The sequence below is a fragment of the Scylla paramamosain genome, chromosome 2, assembly GCF_035594125.1.
Source record: "Scylla paramamosain isolate STU-SP2022 chromosome 2, ASM3559412v1, whole genome shotgun sequence".
In the NCBI taxonomy this organism is placed as follows: Eukaryota; Metazoa; Arthropoda; class Malacostraca; order Decapoda; family Portunidae; genus Scylla; species Scylla paramamosain.
Genome location: NC_087152.1, coordinates 25,551,817 through 25,571,388, shown reverse-complemented (window position 1 = coordinate 25,571,388; position 19,572 = coordinate 25,551,817). Strand labels below are relative to the sequence as shown.

The window sequence follows — 19,572 nt, the reverse complement described above, 5'->3', positions numbered from 1 at the left end:
CATGAGCAATGCAAGCAAGTGGTGTTGATACAACTGTTATGGATATCGTAAGTAATGTATTTAATTTTGTTATCAGTAGTTCTCATGATAAAGGTATCAACAGTTTTCTTAGTAAGATATAATGTTTAAATCTTTCAGAAATGGTGAGAAAATTTTTAAATTGCATTTTTATCTCTGAAACATTTTAAAATGGTCTTTTCAACACTTGAATTTAAAATTATCTACTTTTGTCCCTTTCAAAGATTTAAATTGCTTTTGCATCATTTTCCAGGTTTTAAAATTGCTTTTTTATAGCATCTTCCCCCCTCCTCCTCCTCCTCCTTCTGCAGGCTCCAACACCTACCCAATCAGCAGTGCAGCATGGGTCACCTACAGGGTTGGCTGTGGTGTGTCCCTCATTGTGTACACATCATACTCTGCCACACTGGTCTCACACCTGGCAGTGGAGCAGTCTGTGACTCTGCCCTTCAGCAACCTGCAGGAGCTGTCTAGGCAGTCAGGCTGGGATGCTGGATGCAACAACAATGACCTCTTCAAAGTGACAGCCTCAGTGGCTCCTTGGTTTTTTGCTCCCTGTGCTGATATACCATCCACACTTCAGAGAGAGAGAGAGAGAGAGAGAGAGAGAGAGAGAGAGAGAGAGAGAGAGAGAGAGAGAGAGAGAGAGAGAGAGAGAGAGGCAGGCAGGCAGGCAGGCAGGCAGGCAGGCAGGCAGGCAGGCAGGCAGGCAGGCAGGCAGGCAGGCAGGCAGACAGACAGACAGACAGACAGACAGACAGACAGACAGACAGACAGACAGAGAGAGAGAGAGAGAGAGAGAGAGAGAGAGAGAGAGAGAGAGAGAGAGAGAGAGAGAGACAGACAGACAGACAGACAGACAGACAGACAGACAGACAGACAGACAGACAGACAGACAGACAGACAGACAGACAGACAGACAGACAGACAGACAGACAGACAGACAGACAGACAGAGAGAGAGAGAGAGAGAGAGAGAGAGAGAGAGAGAGAGAGAGAGAGAGAGAGAGAGAGAGAGAGAGAGAGAGAGAGAGAGAGAGAGAGAGAGAGAGAGAGAGAGAGAGAGAGAGAGAGAGAGAGAGAGAGAGACAGACAGACAGACAGACAGACAGACAGACAGACAGACAGACAGACAGACAGACAGACAGACAGACAGACAGACAGACAGACAGACAGACAGACAGACAGACAGACAGACAGACAGACAGACAGACAGACAGACAGACAGACAGACAGACAGACAGACAGACAGAGGAGAGAGAGAGACAGACAGACAGACAGACAGACAGACAGACAGACAGACAGACAGACAGACAGACAGACAGACAGACAGACAGACAGACAGAGAGAGAGAGAGAGAGAGAGAGAGAGAGAGAGAGAGAGAGAAATTTGTGCAGGGCCCTTGATTTAGGAGTGGGCAAAGAGGGCAGCTGCCCAGGGGCCACGGGCTTCCACAATGTTGGGATCTCCACAATCTGGGGAGTCCCTTACATAATTAAGCATTCTGTAAGTGAAAGAAACTCAAATTAATCAGTAAACACTAATTTTCTATGAACTTTTTAACATTTTTTATCATTATTAATACAGCTGCTTTTGTTTCATTTACACTAAATAAATATGCTCTTTTCTCTAGATTATATTATATATATTGTCACGAGAGGGCAAGATCATGAAGATACCCAGACTGAGTCCCAGCTGAAGTGGAGGATGACGTCACACTACGTCACCTCGCCGGCCGCCTACCCTGGGGCTCGGGAGTATCACGTGACGTGTAGCAGCCCTGGGATTGGTGGCGGAACAGTTTGGGAGACAGAGTGGCGAGAGAACACTGGGGAGGGAAGAAAGCCCGCGCGTCGCCGACACTGCCTCCTGTACTTGTATGTGCCTTTGTGAGCTGGAGCGAGGCGTCAAGAAGCCTTCCGAGGGTCGACAAGAGGCCCGGGGTGCCGAGCTACAGCATAGGACTACTGTGTAGTGTGAGCAACGGAGAATAGAGGGCCAGAAGCCATAAGTGTGTTTTACTACTCGCCTTCTGAGGGGAGCCAGGGGAGAACACGGAGCGCCGCGGGGTAAGTTCACCGTCACGTATGCAGGAAGCACCAGACCCTAAAAGTGTAAGTGTGACTGCCCACAGGGTGGTGAAGTTACAGTGGTGTCAGGATCGTGGGATGAGTTAAGTGCTAACTGTGTGCGTCGCGGTGTGTTACCGAGTGTGCGTGTGTATTGGACAGGGGAGGCGAGCAGCGGTGGTACGGGTAACGTACTTGTGGATCGCAGCGGGCGGGCGGACGGTGCAGTGTGTTTTGCCATGGTAAGCTGCGTGTTGTGTTAAGTTACGGTGCCTTACAGTAATTAAGTCAGCATGGCGGCGAAAGAAATCACACTAGCGGATGTTATGAGTGCCCTGAAGGCGCAGGGAGAGGTACAGCATGCTGAGATGAGTGCCCTGAAGGCGCAGGGAGAGGTACAGCATGCTGAGTTGCAAGCGGTGACGAGCAGTGTAGACCGTGTATTTAAGGAGGTTATGGGGCTCGTGAAGGAGGAGTGTTCACGGGTTAAAGACGAGGTGTTAAGTGAAGTGTTCACCAAGGATCAGGTGAAGGGAGAGGTGGAAAAAGCGGCCAGTGAACTGAGGAGATATGTGGATGAGGTTGTGGCGGCACAGGCGCCTCCTGTACTCTCTCAGCATAAAGGCACGCTGTTCCGGTCAAGTGGGCGTGCTAGTGAGACTGAGGGGGGGAGTGACGAAGGGGAGGAGGATAATAGTTGTCACGGAAGCCTAAACAGCTTTTCTCCATTGGCCAAGGTGATACCGTCTCCCCTACGCTCTCCTGTAAACGTCTTATCACCTCCACCATCCCCGCTAGCCTCAGTAAAGTCGTACCCCTCTGCTGCCAGCTCCACGTCACGGAGGCTGAAGGACGGGACGAGGCGCCGGCCACAGGAGTTCGATGGAACAGTGTCTTGGGAAGCGTATAAGACACAGTTCGAGCTCTTGGCCAGTGCCCGCCAGTGGAGTCGCCCTGAGATGGCCATGCAGCTGGTGTGGGCACTCAAAGGACCGGCATTAGAAGTCTTGAACCAGCTGCCAGCTGCCCAGCGGTGCTCGTATAGTAAAGTGACGGCGACACTGGAGAGGAGGTACGGGTACCAGCACCAAACCGAGGTGTTCAGGACAAGGTTCCGGGCCAGGTTACGAGGCCCGGGGGAGACCCTGACACGCCTGGCGCAGGATTTGGAGGTGCTGGTGCGGCGTGCGTACCAGGAGGCCAGTGAGGAGATGATCACCATTCTCCTGCGGGATCAGTTCGTTGATGCCATCGATAACCAACAACTGAGGATATACGTCCAGCAGGCACACCCCAAGGACCTTCAGGAGGCCCTGGCAAGGGGCTTGGAGATGGAGTCATTTCTCCGGACGACGCGGGAGCGACCCAGCGGGAATTATGTCCCGCAGAGAGTGAAGGCAAAGAAAGGGGCCGTGCAGAAGGCCTACTCTAGCCCTTCACCGCCCCTAGGTGAGTTCAGGGGTAAGTGCTACTCTTGCGGGCAGCAGGGGCACACTAAGAGGTACTGCCCGCAGGGATCGAGTAGCGGAAAGGCTTTCAACGGCAGAGCAGGGCAGTACCAGTACAAACCCTGTTGTTGGAACTGCGGTCAGGGGCACAAGACGGCAGAGTGTGCCCTCGTCTCTCCCAGGGATAGCAAGGAGGCTGGGGGAAACGGAAAGAGGCTGGTGGAAGGGGTCGAGCGCCAGCCAGAGAGCCAGAGACCCCAGTCCACCTAAGTTGCCGCGCCGAGGGTGCCCGGACAGTGCAGGTGGGCGGGCAAGTGGATGGCAAATCTTGCTGCCTCACTGTGGACTCGGGCGCGGAACGTACCTTCGTGCAGGACGGGGTGGTGGCAACTGGACAGCCCCCGGTGGCCCAGCAACAACTGTGTGGTATTACAGGGCACTGCACACAGCTGAGGGGACCAGTGCATGTCAGGATTGCGGTTGGCAGCACGGAGGAGCATCTTCCCGTCTTTGTAGCGGACGTCGGGGAGAACTTGCTCGGCCTAGACTACCTGAAGCAGAGCAGGGCGGTGCTGGACTTCGGGGAAATGACTATGTCGGTCAGAGGTAGTGTGGTGCCGCTACAGGAGGGCGGTGTTGACGCAGAGGAGTGTGAAGCTTCAATTGAAACTCACCGAGCCCATACTGCGTCCCTACCCGAAGCTAGCCACCGCTGCCGTCTCAGTAAGGAACAGAAGGAGGAAAGTCAAGGGTCGGAAGAGTGTGAAGGTGTACAGACGACTATGGACCCGGAAGGTCATTGTGAGGACATGCAGGGGAGTAGCACTGGGGTTCCACCTCATCTGCAGGATCTATTGCAGATGAGTTCGGCATGCCTGTCTGGGGAACAGGTGGACGAGGTGAAGGAAGTGCTGACTCTGTATGCAGATGTCTTCTCGCAGGGAGATAATGACCTGGGCCGGACCAGTCTGGTTAAACACCACATTCACACAGGGGATAGTCGGCCGGTTAAGTTGCCGCCCCGCCGGATTGCGCCTGCTCGTCGGCTGGAAGTGGAAAAAGCCGTGGAGGAGTTGCGCGCGCAAGGGATAATCGAAAAGTCGGCTAGTCCCTGGAGTGCTGCTGTTGTCCTCGTTAAGAAGAAGGATGGGTCTACCAGGTGTTGTGTGGACTATCGGGGCCTTAACGCGGTGACGACAAAGGACTCTTACCCTCTACCGAGGGTGGATGACACGCTTGACGCGCTCACGGGGGCCCAGTGGTTCTCCACCTTAGACTTGAAATCAGGTTACCATCAAGTTGAGGTTGCGGAGGAGGACAGAGAGAAAACGGCCTTCTCGTATGGGCAGGGACTGTATCAGTTTAAAGTGATGAGTTTTGGTCTGGTGAATGCCCCGGCCACCTTTGAGCGTCTAATGGAGCGTGTGTTGGATGGGTTGCTGTGGAAAAGCGCCCTGGTGTACTTGGACGATGTGCTAGTGTACGGGAATTCGTTCAAGGGGGCTCTGGAGAGGCTTAAGACAGTGTTGGACAGGTTCAGGGGGGCAAATGTGAAACTCAGTCCAAAGAAGTGTAGCCTGTTCCAGAGGGAAGTGCCGTTTCTGGGTCACATAGTGAGTAGTGAGGGAGTGAAAACAGACCCTGGTAAGGTAGAGTCAGTTAAGGAGTGGCCAGTGCCGCGCAGTGTGACGGAAGTGCGCGGGTTCCTTGGGTTGTGTACGTACTACCGGAGGTTTGTGAAGGGTTTTGCGCAAATTGCGGTGCCACTCCATCACTTGACTCGTAAAGGGGCATGCTTTCACTGGAGCGAGGACTGTCAACGTGCCTTTGAAACTCTGAAAGAGGCTCTCGCTAACGCCCCTGTGTTACCGTACCCGGATCCAATGAAACCATACGTGTTGGATTGTGATGCGAGTGCTGAGGGAGTAGGAGCCGTCTTGTCCCAGGAGAAAGACGGACAAGAGTGGGTCGTCTCCTACTTCAGCAGGAAGTTCTCAGTCCCTGAAAGGAACTATTGCGTCACTCGTAAGGAGTTGTTGGCAGTGATCCTGGCCATTGATCACTTCCATCCTTACTTGTACGGGGCCAGATTCAAGATTAGGACAGACCATGCTGCTCTGAGGTGGCTGAAAACCCTCAGAAACCCGGAGGGGCAGCTGGCCAGGTGGATTGGCAAGCTGGAGCAGCATGACTACAACATCGAATACCGGCCTGGAAAAATGCATAGCAATGCTGACAGTTTGAGTCGCCGTCCTTGCGACAGTGACTGCAGGCATTGTAGACGCCATGAGACTGAGCCTGTGTGCGTGAAGGCTGCCGGTCTTGTCAGTGACACTGAGTGGGGAGAGGACCTCAAACAGGCCCAGCGACAGGACGCTGATATCGGGCCCATAGTGACACTGCGGGAAGAAGGCGAAGAAAAACCGCCATGGGAAAGTGTGGCCCCACTAAGCCCTGCCGCCAAGGCGTTGTGGCAGCAATGGGCAGTGTTGCGAGTGAGTGACGGTGTGCTGCAACGGCGGTGGGAGTCATGTGACGGCGATGTGGCCTTCTGGCAAACAATTGTCCCTGTGAATATGAGGGAGGCCTTAGTGCGCGAGGCTCACGGTGGAAATGCAAGTGGTCACTTCGGTGTGAGGAAAACGCTAGGGCGGTTAAAGCAGCGGGTTTATTGGGTAGGCATGCGGAAGGATGTTAGTGAATGGTGCAAAGTGTGTGACGTGTGCTGTGGGAAGATGGGCCCTGGGAGAAAGACAGTTGCTCCCTTACAGGTGTATCAGGTTGGGGCACCTATGGAGAGGGTGGCAGTGGACATCCTGGGTCCGTTCCCTCAGACACTGAGAGGTAACCGCTTTGTGTGTGTGACCATGGACTACTTCACTAAATGGCCGGAAGCGTATCCGCTGCCAAACCATGAGGCTGCCACCATGGCAGGTGTGTTAGTGGACGAGTTCTTCGCCCGGTTTGGCGTGCCGCACGAGCTGCACTCTGACCAGGGCAGGGAGTTTGAGTCAGCAGTATTCCGGGAGTGCTGCCAGTTGCTGGGCGTCAAGAAAACTCGTACTACACCCCTGCGGCCGCAGTCGGATGGCATGGTGGAACGCTACAACCGCACGTTGGGGCAGGAGTTGGCCAAATATTGCCAGGAAGGGCAGGAGGACTGGGACTTAAAAATCCCCCTGCTTCTCTTGGCCTACCGGTCCGCCGTGCATGAGGTGACCGGTTACACGCCAGCCCGGCTGATGTGTGGGCGGGAGCTCCGGCTACCAGTGGACCTCGTGACTGGCAGGCCGCTGGATGAAGACCTGCCCACTACCATCACCCAGTACGCTACAGCCCTACAGGACCGTCTCCGGGAGGTGCACCATCAGGTGAGGGGTAACCTGAAGGTGTCCGGTGAGGCGATGAAGGACCGGTACGACCGCCGGGCAACGGCACCACCCTTTAGCGAGGGGGATCAGGTGTGGCTGCACAACCCTCGGCGTAAGAAAGGATTGTCCCCTAAGCTCCAGAGCCCCTGGGAGGGGCCATACGTGGTGGAGAAGGTCATCTCGGACGTCACCTTCAGGATACGCCAAGGGCCAAGGAAGCGGGCACTGGTGGTGCACGCTGACAGGCTCTGGGGTTACCATGGCCCTGGAAGCTTCTCCTGGGGAGAGCGAGCTGCTCTCCTGACCAGTGACGAAGAGGAGGACAAGGACAAGGGCCTTGGGGACGACGAGCCCCTGGTGATGGAGGATGACGGAGACCTGGACCTGAGAGAGCCTGAGCCGCTGGTGATGGAGGAAGGTGGAGCGGATGAGTTGTGTCCCTTGGAGGGGGCACTGGCGGATGTCGACGCTGGACCTGTAGTAGGGAGACCCAGACGGGAGCGGCATCCACCCAAATGGAGTGAGGATTATGTTCTTTGTTGATTTTTGATATACCTAAAGTTGAAGTATTATTTTCTTGTTTTTGGGGGTGTATCTGTAACCTAAAGGGAATAGAGAGAGTTGGGGAGCGAGGGCGCTCAGTCTCTTTACAGGAGGGGGTAGTGTCACGAGAGGGCAAGATCATGAAGATACCCAGACTGAGTCCCAGCTGAAGTGGAGGATGACGTCACACTACGTCACCTCGCCGGCCGCCTACCCTGGGGCTCGGGAGTATCACGTGACGTGTAGCAGCCCTGGGATTGGTGGCGGAACAGTTTGGGAGACAGAGTGGCGAGAGAACACTGGGGAGGGAAGAAAGCCCGCGCGTCGCCGACACTGCCTCCTGTACTTGTATGTGCCTTTGTGAGCTGGAGCGAGGCGTCAAGAAGCCTTCCGAGGGTCGACAAGAGGCCCGGGGTGCCGAGCTACAGCATAGGACTACTGTGTAGTGTGAGCAACGGAGAATAGAGGGCCAGAAGCCACAAGTGTGTTTTACTACTCGCCTTCTGAGGGGAGCCAGGGGAGAACACGGAGCGCCGCGGGGTAAGTTCACCGTCACGTATGCAGGAAGCACCGGACCCTAAAAGTGTAAGTGTGACTGCCCACAGGGTGGTGAAGTTACAATATTAAAAAATTGAATGGAATATAGATACATAAAAACATTAATATAAATATCTCAGGCTGGCCATGGGCCTCCACAGACCTCAAGGTGGTGTGTCACACCAACACTTTTTCCGTCAACTTTTTCCATCGTTTTTCTGAAAATCGTGGATATCTTGGCTGCGGCCTGTCGCACACAAATGGTGTTTCATCTGAAACTTTCCGTTGGCACAGCCCAAGGAGTGCAAACAAACATGGAGTCCACACTGCAGCAAAGATACGCTATTCTGAAACTAATACTGTGTACTGTGAGACACAGTATTGGAGGGCACAGGTGACTGTGTTGTGAGCCGCTCTTTTCTGGCCTTTCTTCATACAAGATTCATCCTTGTGGTCCCAGAGGCACTTATGGCTCCTTATGCTTTCCACAAGGATCTCCTCTGAACGGCGTGTCCAACTTGGATGTGGTTTTCCTTCCATGACGAAGCGTAGAGGTGGTAATAACGCTCTGTGAGACAGGTTGAAGCCACGCAGAAAGTCTTGGTCTTGGTCTTGGAAATATAAACAAAGGCGGAAATTTGCAGGAGGAAACAATCCTGATCGTCTGACAAATTCATGCGATAAGTTCATGTGGAACGATGAAAAATTGACGGAAAAAGTGCTAGTATGACACCACCTTAAATCCACCCCTGGATTTGTGAGTTAATTTTTTTTTCTTTTTTCTTCTTACTTGAGGGGCATTGACTTTGGGAGGGAAAAAAAAAAAAAAAAGACCCACTTAGGTGCCATTCCCTTAAGACCAAAAGGATCATCCAAAATTGGAGGGTAAGTGCCTTGAAACTTTCCTCTTGAAAGAGTTCTAGTCATAAGAAGGAGGAAATATAGAAGTAGGCAGAGTGTTCCAGAGTCTACCAAAAACTGACTGACTGTTAGGCTAGACTGTGTAAAATACTGATGTGACTACCTTCCTCTTTTTTCTGTTTTTGCTGCTTCTCTGGAGTGAGGGGCTGGCACCATGCACAAGTCTTCTTTGGTTGTGTCTGTCCCTTGCATCTTCTTCTGTGACTCCCATCCTTAGCAGCTCTAGCACAATTCCATCCTTCCATCTCACTCACTCTTTACCTTGATCTTCCTTCAACTGGCTTTCTCCAGGCCCTTTTAATTAGTCCTTTATCAAGATTGCCTCCAATAACCACCTAGGATGTGAACAATCTCATATCACCACATCAGTCTGGCTAGATTATAACGTGCCTTCTCTTCTTCCCTGGGAGCAGCAAACCTGTGTGGGCTCCCAGACAGGTGAGTGCCGTGTGCTGAGAAAGGCATGGCAGAAAGTGGAAAGTGGTGCTGAGGTCCCCAGATAACTTAGTGAACTCCTACACTGAGGGACTGGAGAAGGTCTTGAATGGTAAGTCCTTCACAGCTCCCACAGTGAGGGACTGGAGAAGGTCTTGAATGGTAAGTCCTTCACAACTCCCACAGTGAGGGACTGAAGAAGGTCTTGAATGGTAAGTCCTTCACAGCTCCCACAGTGAGGGACTGGAGAAGGTGTTGAAAGGTAAGTCCTTCACAACTCCTACACTGAAGGACTGGAGAAGGTCTTGAATGGTAAGTCCTTCACAACTCCCACAGTGAGGGACTGGAGAAGGTCTTGAATGGTAAGTCCTTCACAACTCCCACAGTGAGGGACTGGAGAAGGTCTTGAATGGTAAGTCCTTCACAGCTCCCACAGTGAGGGACTGGAGAAGCAACTCCCACGTTGGTGTCAGGAAAATCTTCACTATGTCATGGTCTCTTCATCTCCCTTTTTTTGTCTTTTTGATGTTTTGGTGTATTTTTCAAGATTTTAGTATTTTTTTATATTCTAATTGTTTCTCATGAAATATTCATCTCTCTTTGTGTCTTTTTGATGCTTTGGATACATCTGTTGATGATTTGAGTGTGTTTTTCAGTGTTTTTCATTATTTCTCTTGTTTTGGAATGCTTTGGGAATTTTTTGGTCTGGTTTTGTTAATCCTTGAATCCCTTAAGATGAAGCAATGTTGAACAAAATTCCTTTACAGGTCATTAAAAAGCATCAATAAGTCCTCCTCATAGTGAGAAAGATACAAACTTGAAATTGTCATATAAACATTTGCTTCACATCTTGCCTCTGATAAATGAAAACATTAAGATTCTTCCACCAGGTAAAATAAATTAGCCAGATTCATTCTTCATTTAGATAAAACCACAAACATTCCTCAATTTAGCATAACCACCACCAGTATCTCACTGTTAGCTAATCCCACACTCCCTACATGCTTCTGTACCTCCTCCTTCCTATGATGCAAATTCTTTCAAGAGGGAGGTTTCAAGACACATCTTCCAATTTTGGATGATCTTTTTGAATTTTCTTTTGGGACTGGCAGTTCAGTGGGTCTTGTTTTCTTTTCTTTTGCTCTTTTTGTTGTCCCTGGCCAGTCCTCCTGTTACATTAAAAAAAAAGAGAAAATAAATACGTCAAACAAATAAAAAACTCACCTGGCAGGTAAATACATGTTCATAGGTATGGATGTCACAACCAACTACTACATTTGTGGTCTTCCTATTGCAGACTCCTCCAGAATCAAGGAACTGCCAGTCCAATACATCACAGGAGGCAATGCTATTGGGCTGCAAAAAAAAATTCACCTTTAGGAAGTTATTTGACCACAGGTGTGTGTGCACGTGTGTGTATGTGTGTGAATTAAGATTGAGAAGACAGAAAGTGGATGGAGGGATGGAACTGCAAAGGATGGGAGTCAGAAAGGAAGGTGCAAGAGACAGATACAATGACACAATATTCCTTTTTAATCTTCCCTATAAAATTTCATCTTCTTATAAAATCCTGATGTGCCTTTATTTCCATACAGCCTGCATTTTACTGCTATATTATTACACAACATAAAAGCATAATGATATACTTCAGTTTTCTTCCACAGTGACACAATTCCTTTTCAATCTTCTGTACCAGACTTTCTCTCCCTACAAACCCTCATACACTCACCTTACTTACTCTTCCTACAGCCTTCAGAAGATGCAAGAGTCAAGCCTGATGAACAAGGTGAGGACCAATTGGCTATCAGCAGGAACTTCAACGTGTGGCAGGAAGACTAAATTCACAGCCAGCCTCTCTGATGTGGCTGCAATCTTCATCCTCTTGATGGGTGGTGTAGCATTTAGCTGTCTGCTGCTGCTGCTGCTGCTGGAGCATGCAGTGGGTAGTGATGCATGTGTAAAACCATGGCCCATATTCTGAAGTGCTCTGCTCTCTCACTATGATCATTTTCAGAGTCCACATAGATGATTAGCTGGGTTCTCAAGAAAGATTTCTCCTGTTGATAAATTTGAAATCTTGTTAATTTGGCATTAGACCTGCATAAGCACCTCAACACCCATGTAACTTCATCCGGAGCCTTTTAAAAGCAGTGGAAGTGAGGTTTAGTAGTGTTTCAGAACATTACCCAACATACCTAAAACTCGAAAGCATATGAACCGAGTGACAATCTCACACAAGGAGGCCAAGGCAAAGTGCATAACATAACTTAAGAATTGAAAGTCTCATATATCCTGCCATGTACATAAGAGTATAATGGAAGCTGCAAGACTACACTAGGCAGGCAGTCCCTCTATAAAGCATATTTACCACACTTACAGATACATGCAAGACAAAAGGTGGCAAATAAAAGCAAATATCTTAACAACGAGGATAAGCGTGACTGCTGTTCTGAATGCCGCCGACACCGCTGCCTCCCTGCCGTCATCACCATACCACCACTGTCATCACCATCAACACACCCTCCATCACCATTATCACCAACACCACCGCCGCTATCAGCACCTGAACCAACACTCGACGAGCAACACTTGATAAACATGAGCAAATTCTGCAACTATTAATATGCCGACAAGAGTACATAAGGTAGATGTTTCTCGGCGTGTGACCGGAAAAAAATCATCCGTCTGTCCGTTCATTTTTTTTTTTTTTTCGCTACCCCGTGTTGTAGTCAAAGTGTTAATTCACTTAGGTACTGCAACACTGCAACAAAGCACATGTGATTCAGAAATGTGTTAATTTATTTTGCTACGGTAAGTTACCATCACCTTCATAATCAAGAAATATAGATGCTAAAAGTATTTTATGGTACCAATTTCAATAGGGAAGATTTTATTCTGTCACACGCTATTTCCTAAAACGTTGTACCTCTCGTTTTGAAGGCATAAAAAAACAAACTCTTGTTTCGCTACCACCAACTTCAAGCCCATGAAATATAGATGCTAAAAATATCTTGCTGGACTATTTTTAATTACGAAGACTATATTTTCACGGACAGGTGTCTGAAATGTTGGCCGTCTCGTTTTGAAGGCATAAGAACCAAACTAGTGTAACCTTGCCGCCAGCCAACTTCTCATTTGTCATCATTATCTTTTTCGTCTCCCTTCCCATCCTCAATTTCTAAGTCATTATCGTCCATGACAGCTGTGGCTTTCTGTCTATATATCACTCGCTATTCTCTCTTACTTTGCTTGTAGAGGAAACCGTCTATCATATTCCGTAATGTTACTTTGCAGTGAAATACACTCCCTGGGTAATCTGCCGTAAATGTATGTGTTTTGTTTCCTGAACACTGCCAATTCAATCCACCAGCAGCACAAGAAGTCCTGCACGAATGATACAAGAACTACTAAAAAGCATCAAGATTGTTCAACATTACAAAGTTAAAAAAAATCTGATAAGAAAACCGCCTTGTGTGAGCAAACACAAGCACTGTAACACACACACACGCACACACAGACACGAGGCAAATGGGCGAGCCTCTTAATGTGTAGGCCCTGTTCACCTAGCAGCAAGTAGATACGAGATGTAACCCGAAGGGTTGTGACCTTGCTGTCCCGGTGTGTGGTGTGTAAGTGGTCTCAGTCCTACCCAAAGATCGGTCACTATGATCTCTGAGCTCTTTCCATAGGGTAACAGCTGGCTCGGTGACCAGCAGACGACTGTAGGTGAATCACAAACACACACACACACACACACACACACACACTAAACTTGTGAAAACAAAAACACGCACTCTCAGCCTCATGTGTATTTAGCACCAATACTTCACCACGCAGCGGCCACTCGGTAAACACAACAGGAGGCTCCATGATAAACAACAATGCTACCAGACAGCGCTCTCTCTCTCTCTCTCTCTTCTACAAAAAAAAAGTTACAACTTTTTTTTTCACTAACACAAGCCCCACTATTCATATTTCTACTACTGACCATCACTACCACTACTCCCCACTACATATACCACCGTTTGCACTACCTGTAAAATATTTTGATTCGTCGAGTGGGATGCAGCCCGAGCAGTACCCTGAGGAAGCAAACACGGCGAGGTGACTGACAGCAGAATACACACCCGGGGAGTTTTGTAGGTTGGAAAAGTAAAAAAAAAACATCGCTAAACTGCTTTGACCAGCAAGGTTATCTTTGCAGAATAAAAGTGGTAGTATTTTATCTATTGGTTAGTCGCCCGTGTAGTAGTATTTGTAGTAGTGTGTAGTATTTTATCTATTGGTTAGTCGCCCGTGTATACTCAGTCTGGCAGGGAAACAGAGAGATTTTATTGATGATTTGGTATTTCATCTATTGGTTAAACAGTCAGGTGTTGTTAGTCAGGTAGGGAAAGATGAGTGTGAGGAACTTATTGACGTGAAAGTAGACTGGCAAGTACGAGATGATGTGTAGTTATCATAGCAAAATACGCGTGGTGGTAGTGTTTGGTATTTTATCTATTGGTCATTCAGTCAGGTATTGTCAGTCAGGCAGAGAGAGATAGTGAGTGAAGGATTTATTGATATGAAAGTTAGTAGATTAACAAGTACAAGATTTGGTTTAGAATAATTTGTTTGTATTTTTGTAAGTTAAAGTAACGTGCGATTTTTCGGTATTTGCTATGTAAAAACTGCAATAATAATAATAATAATAATAATAATAATAATAATAAGAAGAAGAAGAAGAAGAAGAAGAAGAAGAAGAAGGATGATGATGATGATAATAATAACGACAATAATAATAATAATAATAATAATAATAATAATAATAATAATAATAATACATCATTTTGTTAAATTAACATGACATTTCATGCCAAAAATAGAATAAAATAAAAACATGAAACTGTGTGTTCTACTAAGATTGTGTACTAATAGTCTCTAGAAAAATAATGGAAGAAACAGAAGTGGAGGTAAGGGAAGGTAATGGAGGTGGTGATAGAGGTGGAGATGGTCTGGATATAGTGGTGGTGGTGGTGGTGGCGGCGTTGGATGAGCAGCAGTCAGTAAGGAACCCAGTGCGTCACGGCCCGCTAAGCTCACCTTGTCATGCAGGAAATGTTCAAAACAACACCAAGACATTACTTGACTGAAATCCGCAACCCTCCTCCTTCCCTCTCCTCTCCTCTCCCCGCCACTCTCCCACGCCTCACCTCATGCCATAATGACCTGACTGCAGACTGAACAATGACAGCACACCACTCCCGTCTGTCTGACTCGATCACTCCATATCCCGCACCGCCAAGGAGGTTGTGTTTCTGTGCCACTGTAAGTCACTGGTTAATGCCACGCCGTTCCTTGACATCCTCATCACACTATGCTCCGCTACTGTTATTGTGTGTGTTATCCATCTAGTGATCAATATTTATTTCACTTTTGATGCTGGTATGGCAAAATTACTACCTGAGACTGAGTGTGTGAATGTCAAGTGTGAATGTTGAGTGTCAATGTCAAGGGACTTACAGTGGACAGATCAGAAAGAAGGAATTTTGTTTGTGGTCACATCATAAGTGATTATCAAGAAAAGAAGTGTTCTTCAACATATGGACATTAATAATAGATCGTTTACCACAACAAAGGTCTACAGAATAAGGTTCAGAAAAGTAAAACATCAAATTACTAAATACTTAAGACAGAAAACAAAATATAAACCTGTCTAGTTTTCAGCACACCTGATTGATCATCCACTTGCACCACAGCAGATCATTATCTTGTACCATTTGTTTTATTCCTGTATGTCCTTCTGGTCATTTCATTCATCGTCACCATTCTCTGCGAGTACTGTATACTGTTTGCATCTGTTGATCTATATTTATTTACTTGTTTCTTTTCTTGTCTTGGCATACGAATATAAAGCCAAGTCAAATGCACAAAAAAGTAAAAAAAATAAATAAATAAAAAAAAAAAATAAATAAATAAATCTTGGTGTTCTCTCCCAAAAAAGCACCAGTTAAAAATTTGAGATGGAATGGCTGTGCTTTTTATTTGAGCTAGCTTTGTAATAACCTTAAATTGGTTCAGTCTGCCATACAGGCTTAACGCATGAGAAAATGCTTATTCTGGAATATTTATATTTAATATCACATTGCAATTCCCTTCTTTTTCAGCAAACCATGGAAAAAATATTTAATTTTTAAATGACATATTACACTGGTGCTCAGACAGGGAAGAACCTCATACTGCCCTGAACTGACCAGGAGCCACTTTGTGTGGGTCAGCTGGTCTTTTATGATCTCCTTTCCTCCCATTCTTATATTCTGGATGACCATGCACAGGAGAGGCAGACACTTACCTGTAGTGAGCGCAGGTGTTGAGGATGAAGCTGGGAGGCCTGGATCATATCGTCCAGGGTGTCGTTCAAGGTGTCTAAGCTGTCCTCCTCCTCCTTACCAGGGCTTTCCTTATTGTCAGAGGTGGGTTCAGGCTCTGAGGGCTGAGATAACACTTTCATAGCTTCTGACCAAGCTCTTCACTGACTGTGCATTAACATCCTTTTAAATGAGTACATTCCAGTCATCCAACCAGGCAATTTCCTTCAGTATAAGGCAAAGTCATAATAGCCAATGGACTAATAAGTAATCTATTATCTCCTAATGGTAATATCTACTGCAAAATAGACAGCTCACCTTCCAGACAGTTTCCCCAGTCTCAGAACAGTTCAGTCCAACAAATTTCAAGGCTTCATCAAGGTTGAAGTCAAGATTGAAGTCTGGTACCATCCCATTGAGGGTGAAGGACGGAGAGTTGAGAGGAGACACAGAGTCAAGGGTCACGTCTCCTCTGCTGATGTTTTTCTCAGGAGACAGTAAATGCTCACCTGCAAGCAAAGGATGAACAGTAATTACACAAATACTGTCAACACTCTTTCTGTTATTCTTGTAACAAATTTGATGTACAAAGCTACAACCTATGATGCTGTGGTTTGTTTTTCCCATCACCAACTTGTGGGGGTCATCAGATAAACAATAATATATTGGTGCCTAAAACATTAAAGCTCTTATGATAAAATTTGATCCAAATATGCTTTAAAAATCTTACAATAAGAACTATTCATGAATAAATGATGAATATAGCTTGCCTGGTTTTCAACAACAGTTAATGCTTAAATATGTTATGTATATATACTAAAAAGAAAGCATACATGGTTTATGTATATAAATAAACTGTAAAAACATATATCACATGGCAACCATTACAACTACATAAAGGATATAATGTTCCCTTCATGTTCAGAGCAATTATAGTCATCCATGAAACCTCAACCAAAACACTCACAATCTTCATCATTGAAAATATAAACAAAATGTGTCTATACACACACACACACACACACACACACACTACACATTATGTAAAGCAGTACACACCCTATATTTTCATCACAGCAGTAATTTCTCAGGACTCATAACTGTTCCTCAGTGTTACCAGTACCTCTAGTAATTTGTGATCCTTGATGGTGGGTGGAGGGAGGCCTCCTGCCTGGCCAGGAAGCATTAGTGAGCCTCCTGCCACCCAGGTGTACCTGCCCTCTGTCCCCACTCCTTCAATGATCCCATTATGATTAATGATTCCACTCTATGGCCACCACCAAGCCTAAATATTTTTCTTACTTGGAAAAGAAAAGCTCAAATCAATAAGCCTTCACTGAGCTACAGATCACTGTGGTCTAGACACATAACAGCCATTGGCAATTATTGCACAAAATACTTTAGCACACTACTGTACTTGCAGGGATAAAATAATATCCTTCAGTCTTGATATAAGCCAACTCTCAAAGTGCTACACCACAGCTACACAAGACATAACATTTTCCCAAAAATCTCTTGTCCTGTGTGTTGCTGCACTGCTGCCAAGAGTACACCACCTCACATGTGTGTCTTGTGAAGATAAGAAACCATGCTATCACTATACCATTAAATACTTACTCAGTCATAAGTCATAACAATGGAGGAGACCCAATGAGGGGGGAGAAGGAATACCACGAAGGGTTGGATTCGCAAGGGTTGACTAACGCCAGCCGGATATCCCATCACATAATGCTGCTGCCAATATCCCGCTGCGATGCCCGAAATGCACCCCCTCCCAGCATGGGCGCCACCAGGCCAACCCCTAATACAGTAAAATCCCTCTCATCCGGCATTCAAGTATCCGGCAGCTTCAAGTATCCGGCACATTTTTCCCTGAGCCTTAAAATCTATAAAAAATCAATGTGTACTCATAAAATTGATTAAAATTCCCGCGTGAGGCATACTTTGTCCCCTTGCCACCAGAGCACACTGCTTCGCACCACCTGTGGTCCACTGCACTGTGTTTACTCAGTCCCGCATGTGCACTGTTTATCACCTGATGCCTTCATCATACCTAAAGTTGTAGAAGAGAGGAAGCGTGTTGTGCTTACACTTAAGCAGAAGGTAGAAATTTGTCGATGATTAGAGAGAGGTGAAAACAGACAGCAACTAATGGCAGAATATGGTGTGGGCTCATCAACTATTTATGACATTAAATCCCAAACGAAAAAGTTGCGGGATTACATGAAAGTCACCGACACCCCAAAGGCAGTGGAAAATCATCACACACTGCAGTATCATCATAATGAAATGATGGACAAAGTGTTATACGAGTAGTTCAGCTTGAAAAGATCAGAAGGAGTCACAATTACAGGCCCAATGCTACAACCGTGCTGGTGAGTGTGAGGTGGCAGCACGGGCGGCGACGCGCGGCACAGCGATCAGCTGATCTTTGTTATGGTAAGATGCGTGAGTGTAGGGTGGTGATTGTGGGCATAATTTCACTTCTATTCAAGTATCCGGCATGTCAGCGGTCCCATTGATGCCGGATAAGAGGGATTTTACTGTATCATTTTTTCCTTCAAACTCTACTAAGCAGTGGATATTTTTCATCACCTTTCATTCTCTTTCAGTTTCTGGCTCAAAGTTTCACTTAAACATTTCTCTAAGTCCGGATCTTAAATTTAGGGCAGGACAAAAATCATCATACATGTGGCAGCCCGGCCCACATTGTTCAGTGTAGTGGCAGACATTCCATAGCAGTGACTTTGACAGGTGAGATTAATGAAAGCAAATTTTCATAATTCGATAAGGTAAGAAATACCTCCTACAGAGTGTACACAACTTTAAGGGACCCTTGGAGGGAGGCAACCATACAAACATCTATAGGGCACATCCAGGCATCTCCCACCATAATCTCCAACTGTCCAATTGTCTCACAGAGGCCAGCCAGACCCGCCTCCCCAGAACTCGATTAGTCCCTATATGGGAGGCAGCTACGGCCCCTCTCCAAAGGCTGATCACCTCTTAAGCCAATGTTACACACCACATTCAGCTCACTTCTACAGCATCACCTCCACCTCCGTGCTGTAGCTCTATGGCCACTGGGGAAAAGTAACTCAAGGAATGAATAAAGAGTAGCTGCCATTGTTTCTTATAGAGCCTTATGTAGGGAAAATTATTTTATATCTATTAAGATATTGGCTATTCTTCAGTGTTTTGAAAAAGCATGCAATATTGACATTCAACATTTTTTTTTTTATCTTTTTAGTAGTACAGGTAGGCAGATATTTAGAAGCAGACAGAAAGACAGATAGGGAGAAACAGAAACAGATAGAAAGACAGAAAAAATAAATTGTTAAAATAAACAGATGGACAGATCAACCATATGAAAGCACTCTTAACAAAATCTCTAAAAAAAAAATAGAGTACAAAAAAACAGGAGGAAGCAACACTGAGGAGACCCCTACAAGCCCACAACAGTCTACCAACCCTCCTCCTTCCTCTGGTCATAAAGGTTACCAGAGATATAAGCCACCATCAGGGGTACACAATGCTCAGCCACCTCACATAATGTATGTGGGCTTTCTGCATTTTCCTTGCCCTTTACACAGATTAAAGTATGACATTATACTTGACAATTTCCATGGCAGTAACCTCAGTAACCTTCTCAAACACTTCATAGTATTTACAGTAAGTTTAAAAGTAAGGCTAATAATAATATTTTATATCAGATATAGAATCTACCAGATAGGCATTAACAGGAATAGGCCTGGTAAGCTTCTTATAATGCTGTTTTATATCTGAAATAGTAAGTAGTTGGAAAGAAATTACATATAATGGCCATTAGATGAATTTCAGCTTACCTACTTGTGACAATATTTCTTTCATGGCAAAATTGA

At 46.5% G+C, this 19,572-nt stretch overlaps 3 protein-coding genes and 1 long non-coding RNA gene across 12 annotated transcripts in view; 3 read left to right on the top strand and 1 right to left on the bottom strand.

Moving 5' to 3' along the window:
- Positions 1 to 465, top strand: part of LOC135112221 (uncharacterized) — a 54,398-nt gene extending 53,933 nt beyond the window's left edge. Inside the window, exon 4 of the mRNA XM_064026434.1 lies at positions 330 to 465. Coding sequence (XP_063882504.1) covers positions 330 to 458 — 129 coding nt within the window. The 3' untranslated portion in view covers positions 459 to 465. The remainder of the gene's footprint in view (positions 1 to 329) is intronic.
- Positions 1 to 19,572, bottom strand: part of LOC135112203 (uncharacterized) — a 38,997-nt gene that overhangs the window by 2,191 nt on the left and 17,234 nt on the right. For 4 of the 9 annotated variants that reach the window (XM_064026397.1, XM_064026364.1, XM_064026386.1 and 1 more), the window contains exons 4-9: positions 16,010 to 16,200; positions 15,676 to 15,816; positions 13,376 to 13,423; positions 11,071 to 11,398; positions 10,566 to 10,697; positions 344 to 1,521 (exon numbers count right to left, since the gene is read on the bottom strand). In XM_064026397.1, the coding sequence (XP_063882467.1) occupies positions 11,243 to 11,398; positions 13,376 to 13,423; positions 15,676 to 15,816; positions 16,010 to 16,200 (536 nt within the window). In that variant the 3' untranslated portion in view covers positions 344 to 1,521; positions 10,566 to 10,697; positions 11,071 to 11,242. Of the gene's footprint in view, positions 1 to 343; positions 1,522 to 10,565; positions 10,698 to 11,070; positions 11,399 to 13,375; positions 13,424 to 15,055; positions 15,165 to 15,675; positions 15,817 to 16,009; positions 16,201 to 19,572 lie in introns of those variants that run through there. The other 5 variants (XM_064026407.1, XM_064026412.1, XM_064026417.1 and 2 more) reach the window with 4 other exon arrangements.
- LOC135112200 (uncharacterized) lies at positions 1,645 to 3,805 on the top strand. Its single transcript, XM_064026353.1, has 2 exons — positions 1,645 to 2,439; positions 2,482 to 3,805. The coding sequence occupies exons 1-2, from the start codon at positions 2,380 to 2,382 to the stop codon at positions 3,802 to 3,804; spliced, it is 1,383 nt and encodes a 460-aa protein (XP_063882423.1). The 5' UTR covers positions 1,645 to 2,379; the 3' UTR covers position 3,805.
- On the top strand, positions 9,574 to 11,225 carry LOC135112224 (uncharacterized). The gene is made up of 3 exons (XR_010274171.1): positions 9,574 to 9,753; positions 10,639 to 10,739; positions 11,091 to 11,225. It is a non-coding gene; the product is annotated as an uncharacterized LOC135112224 (long non-coding RNA).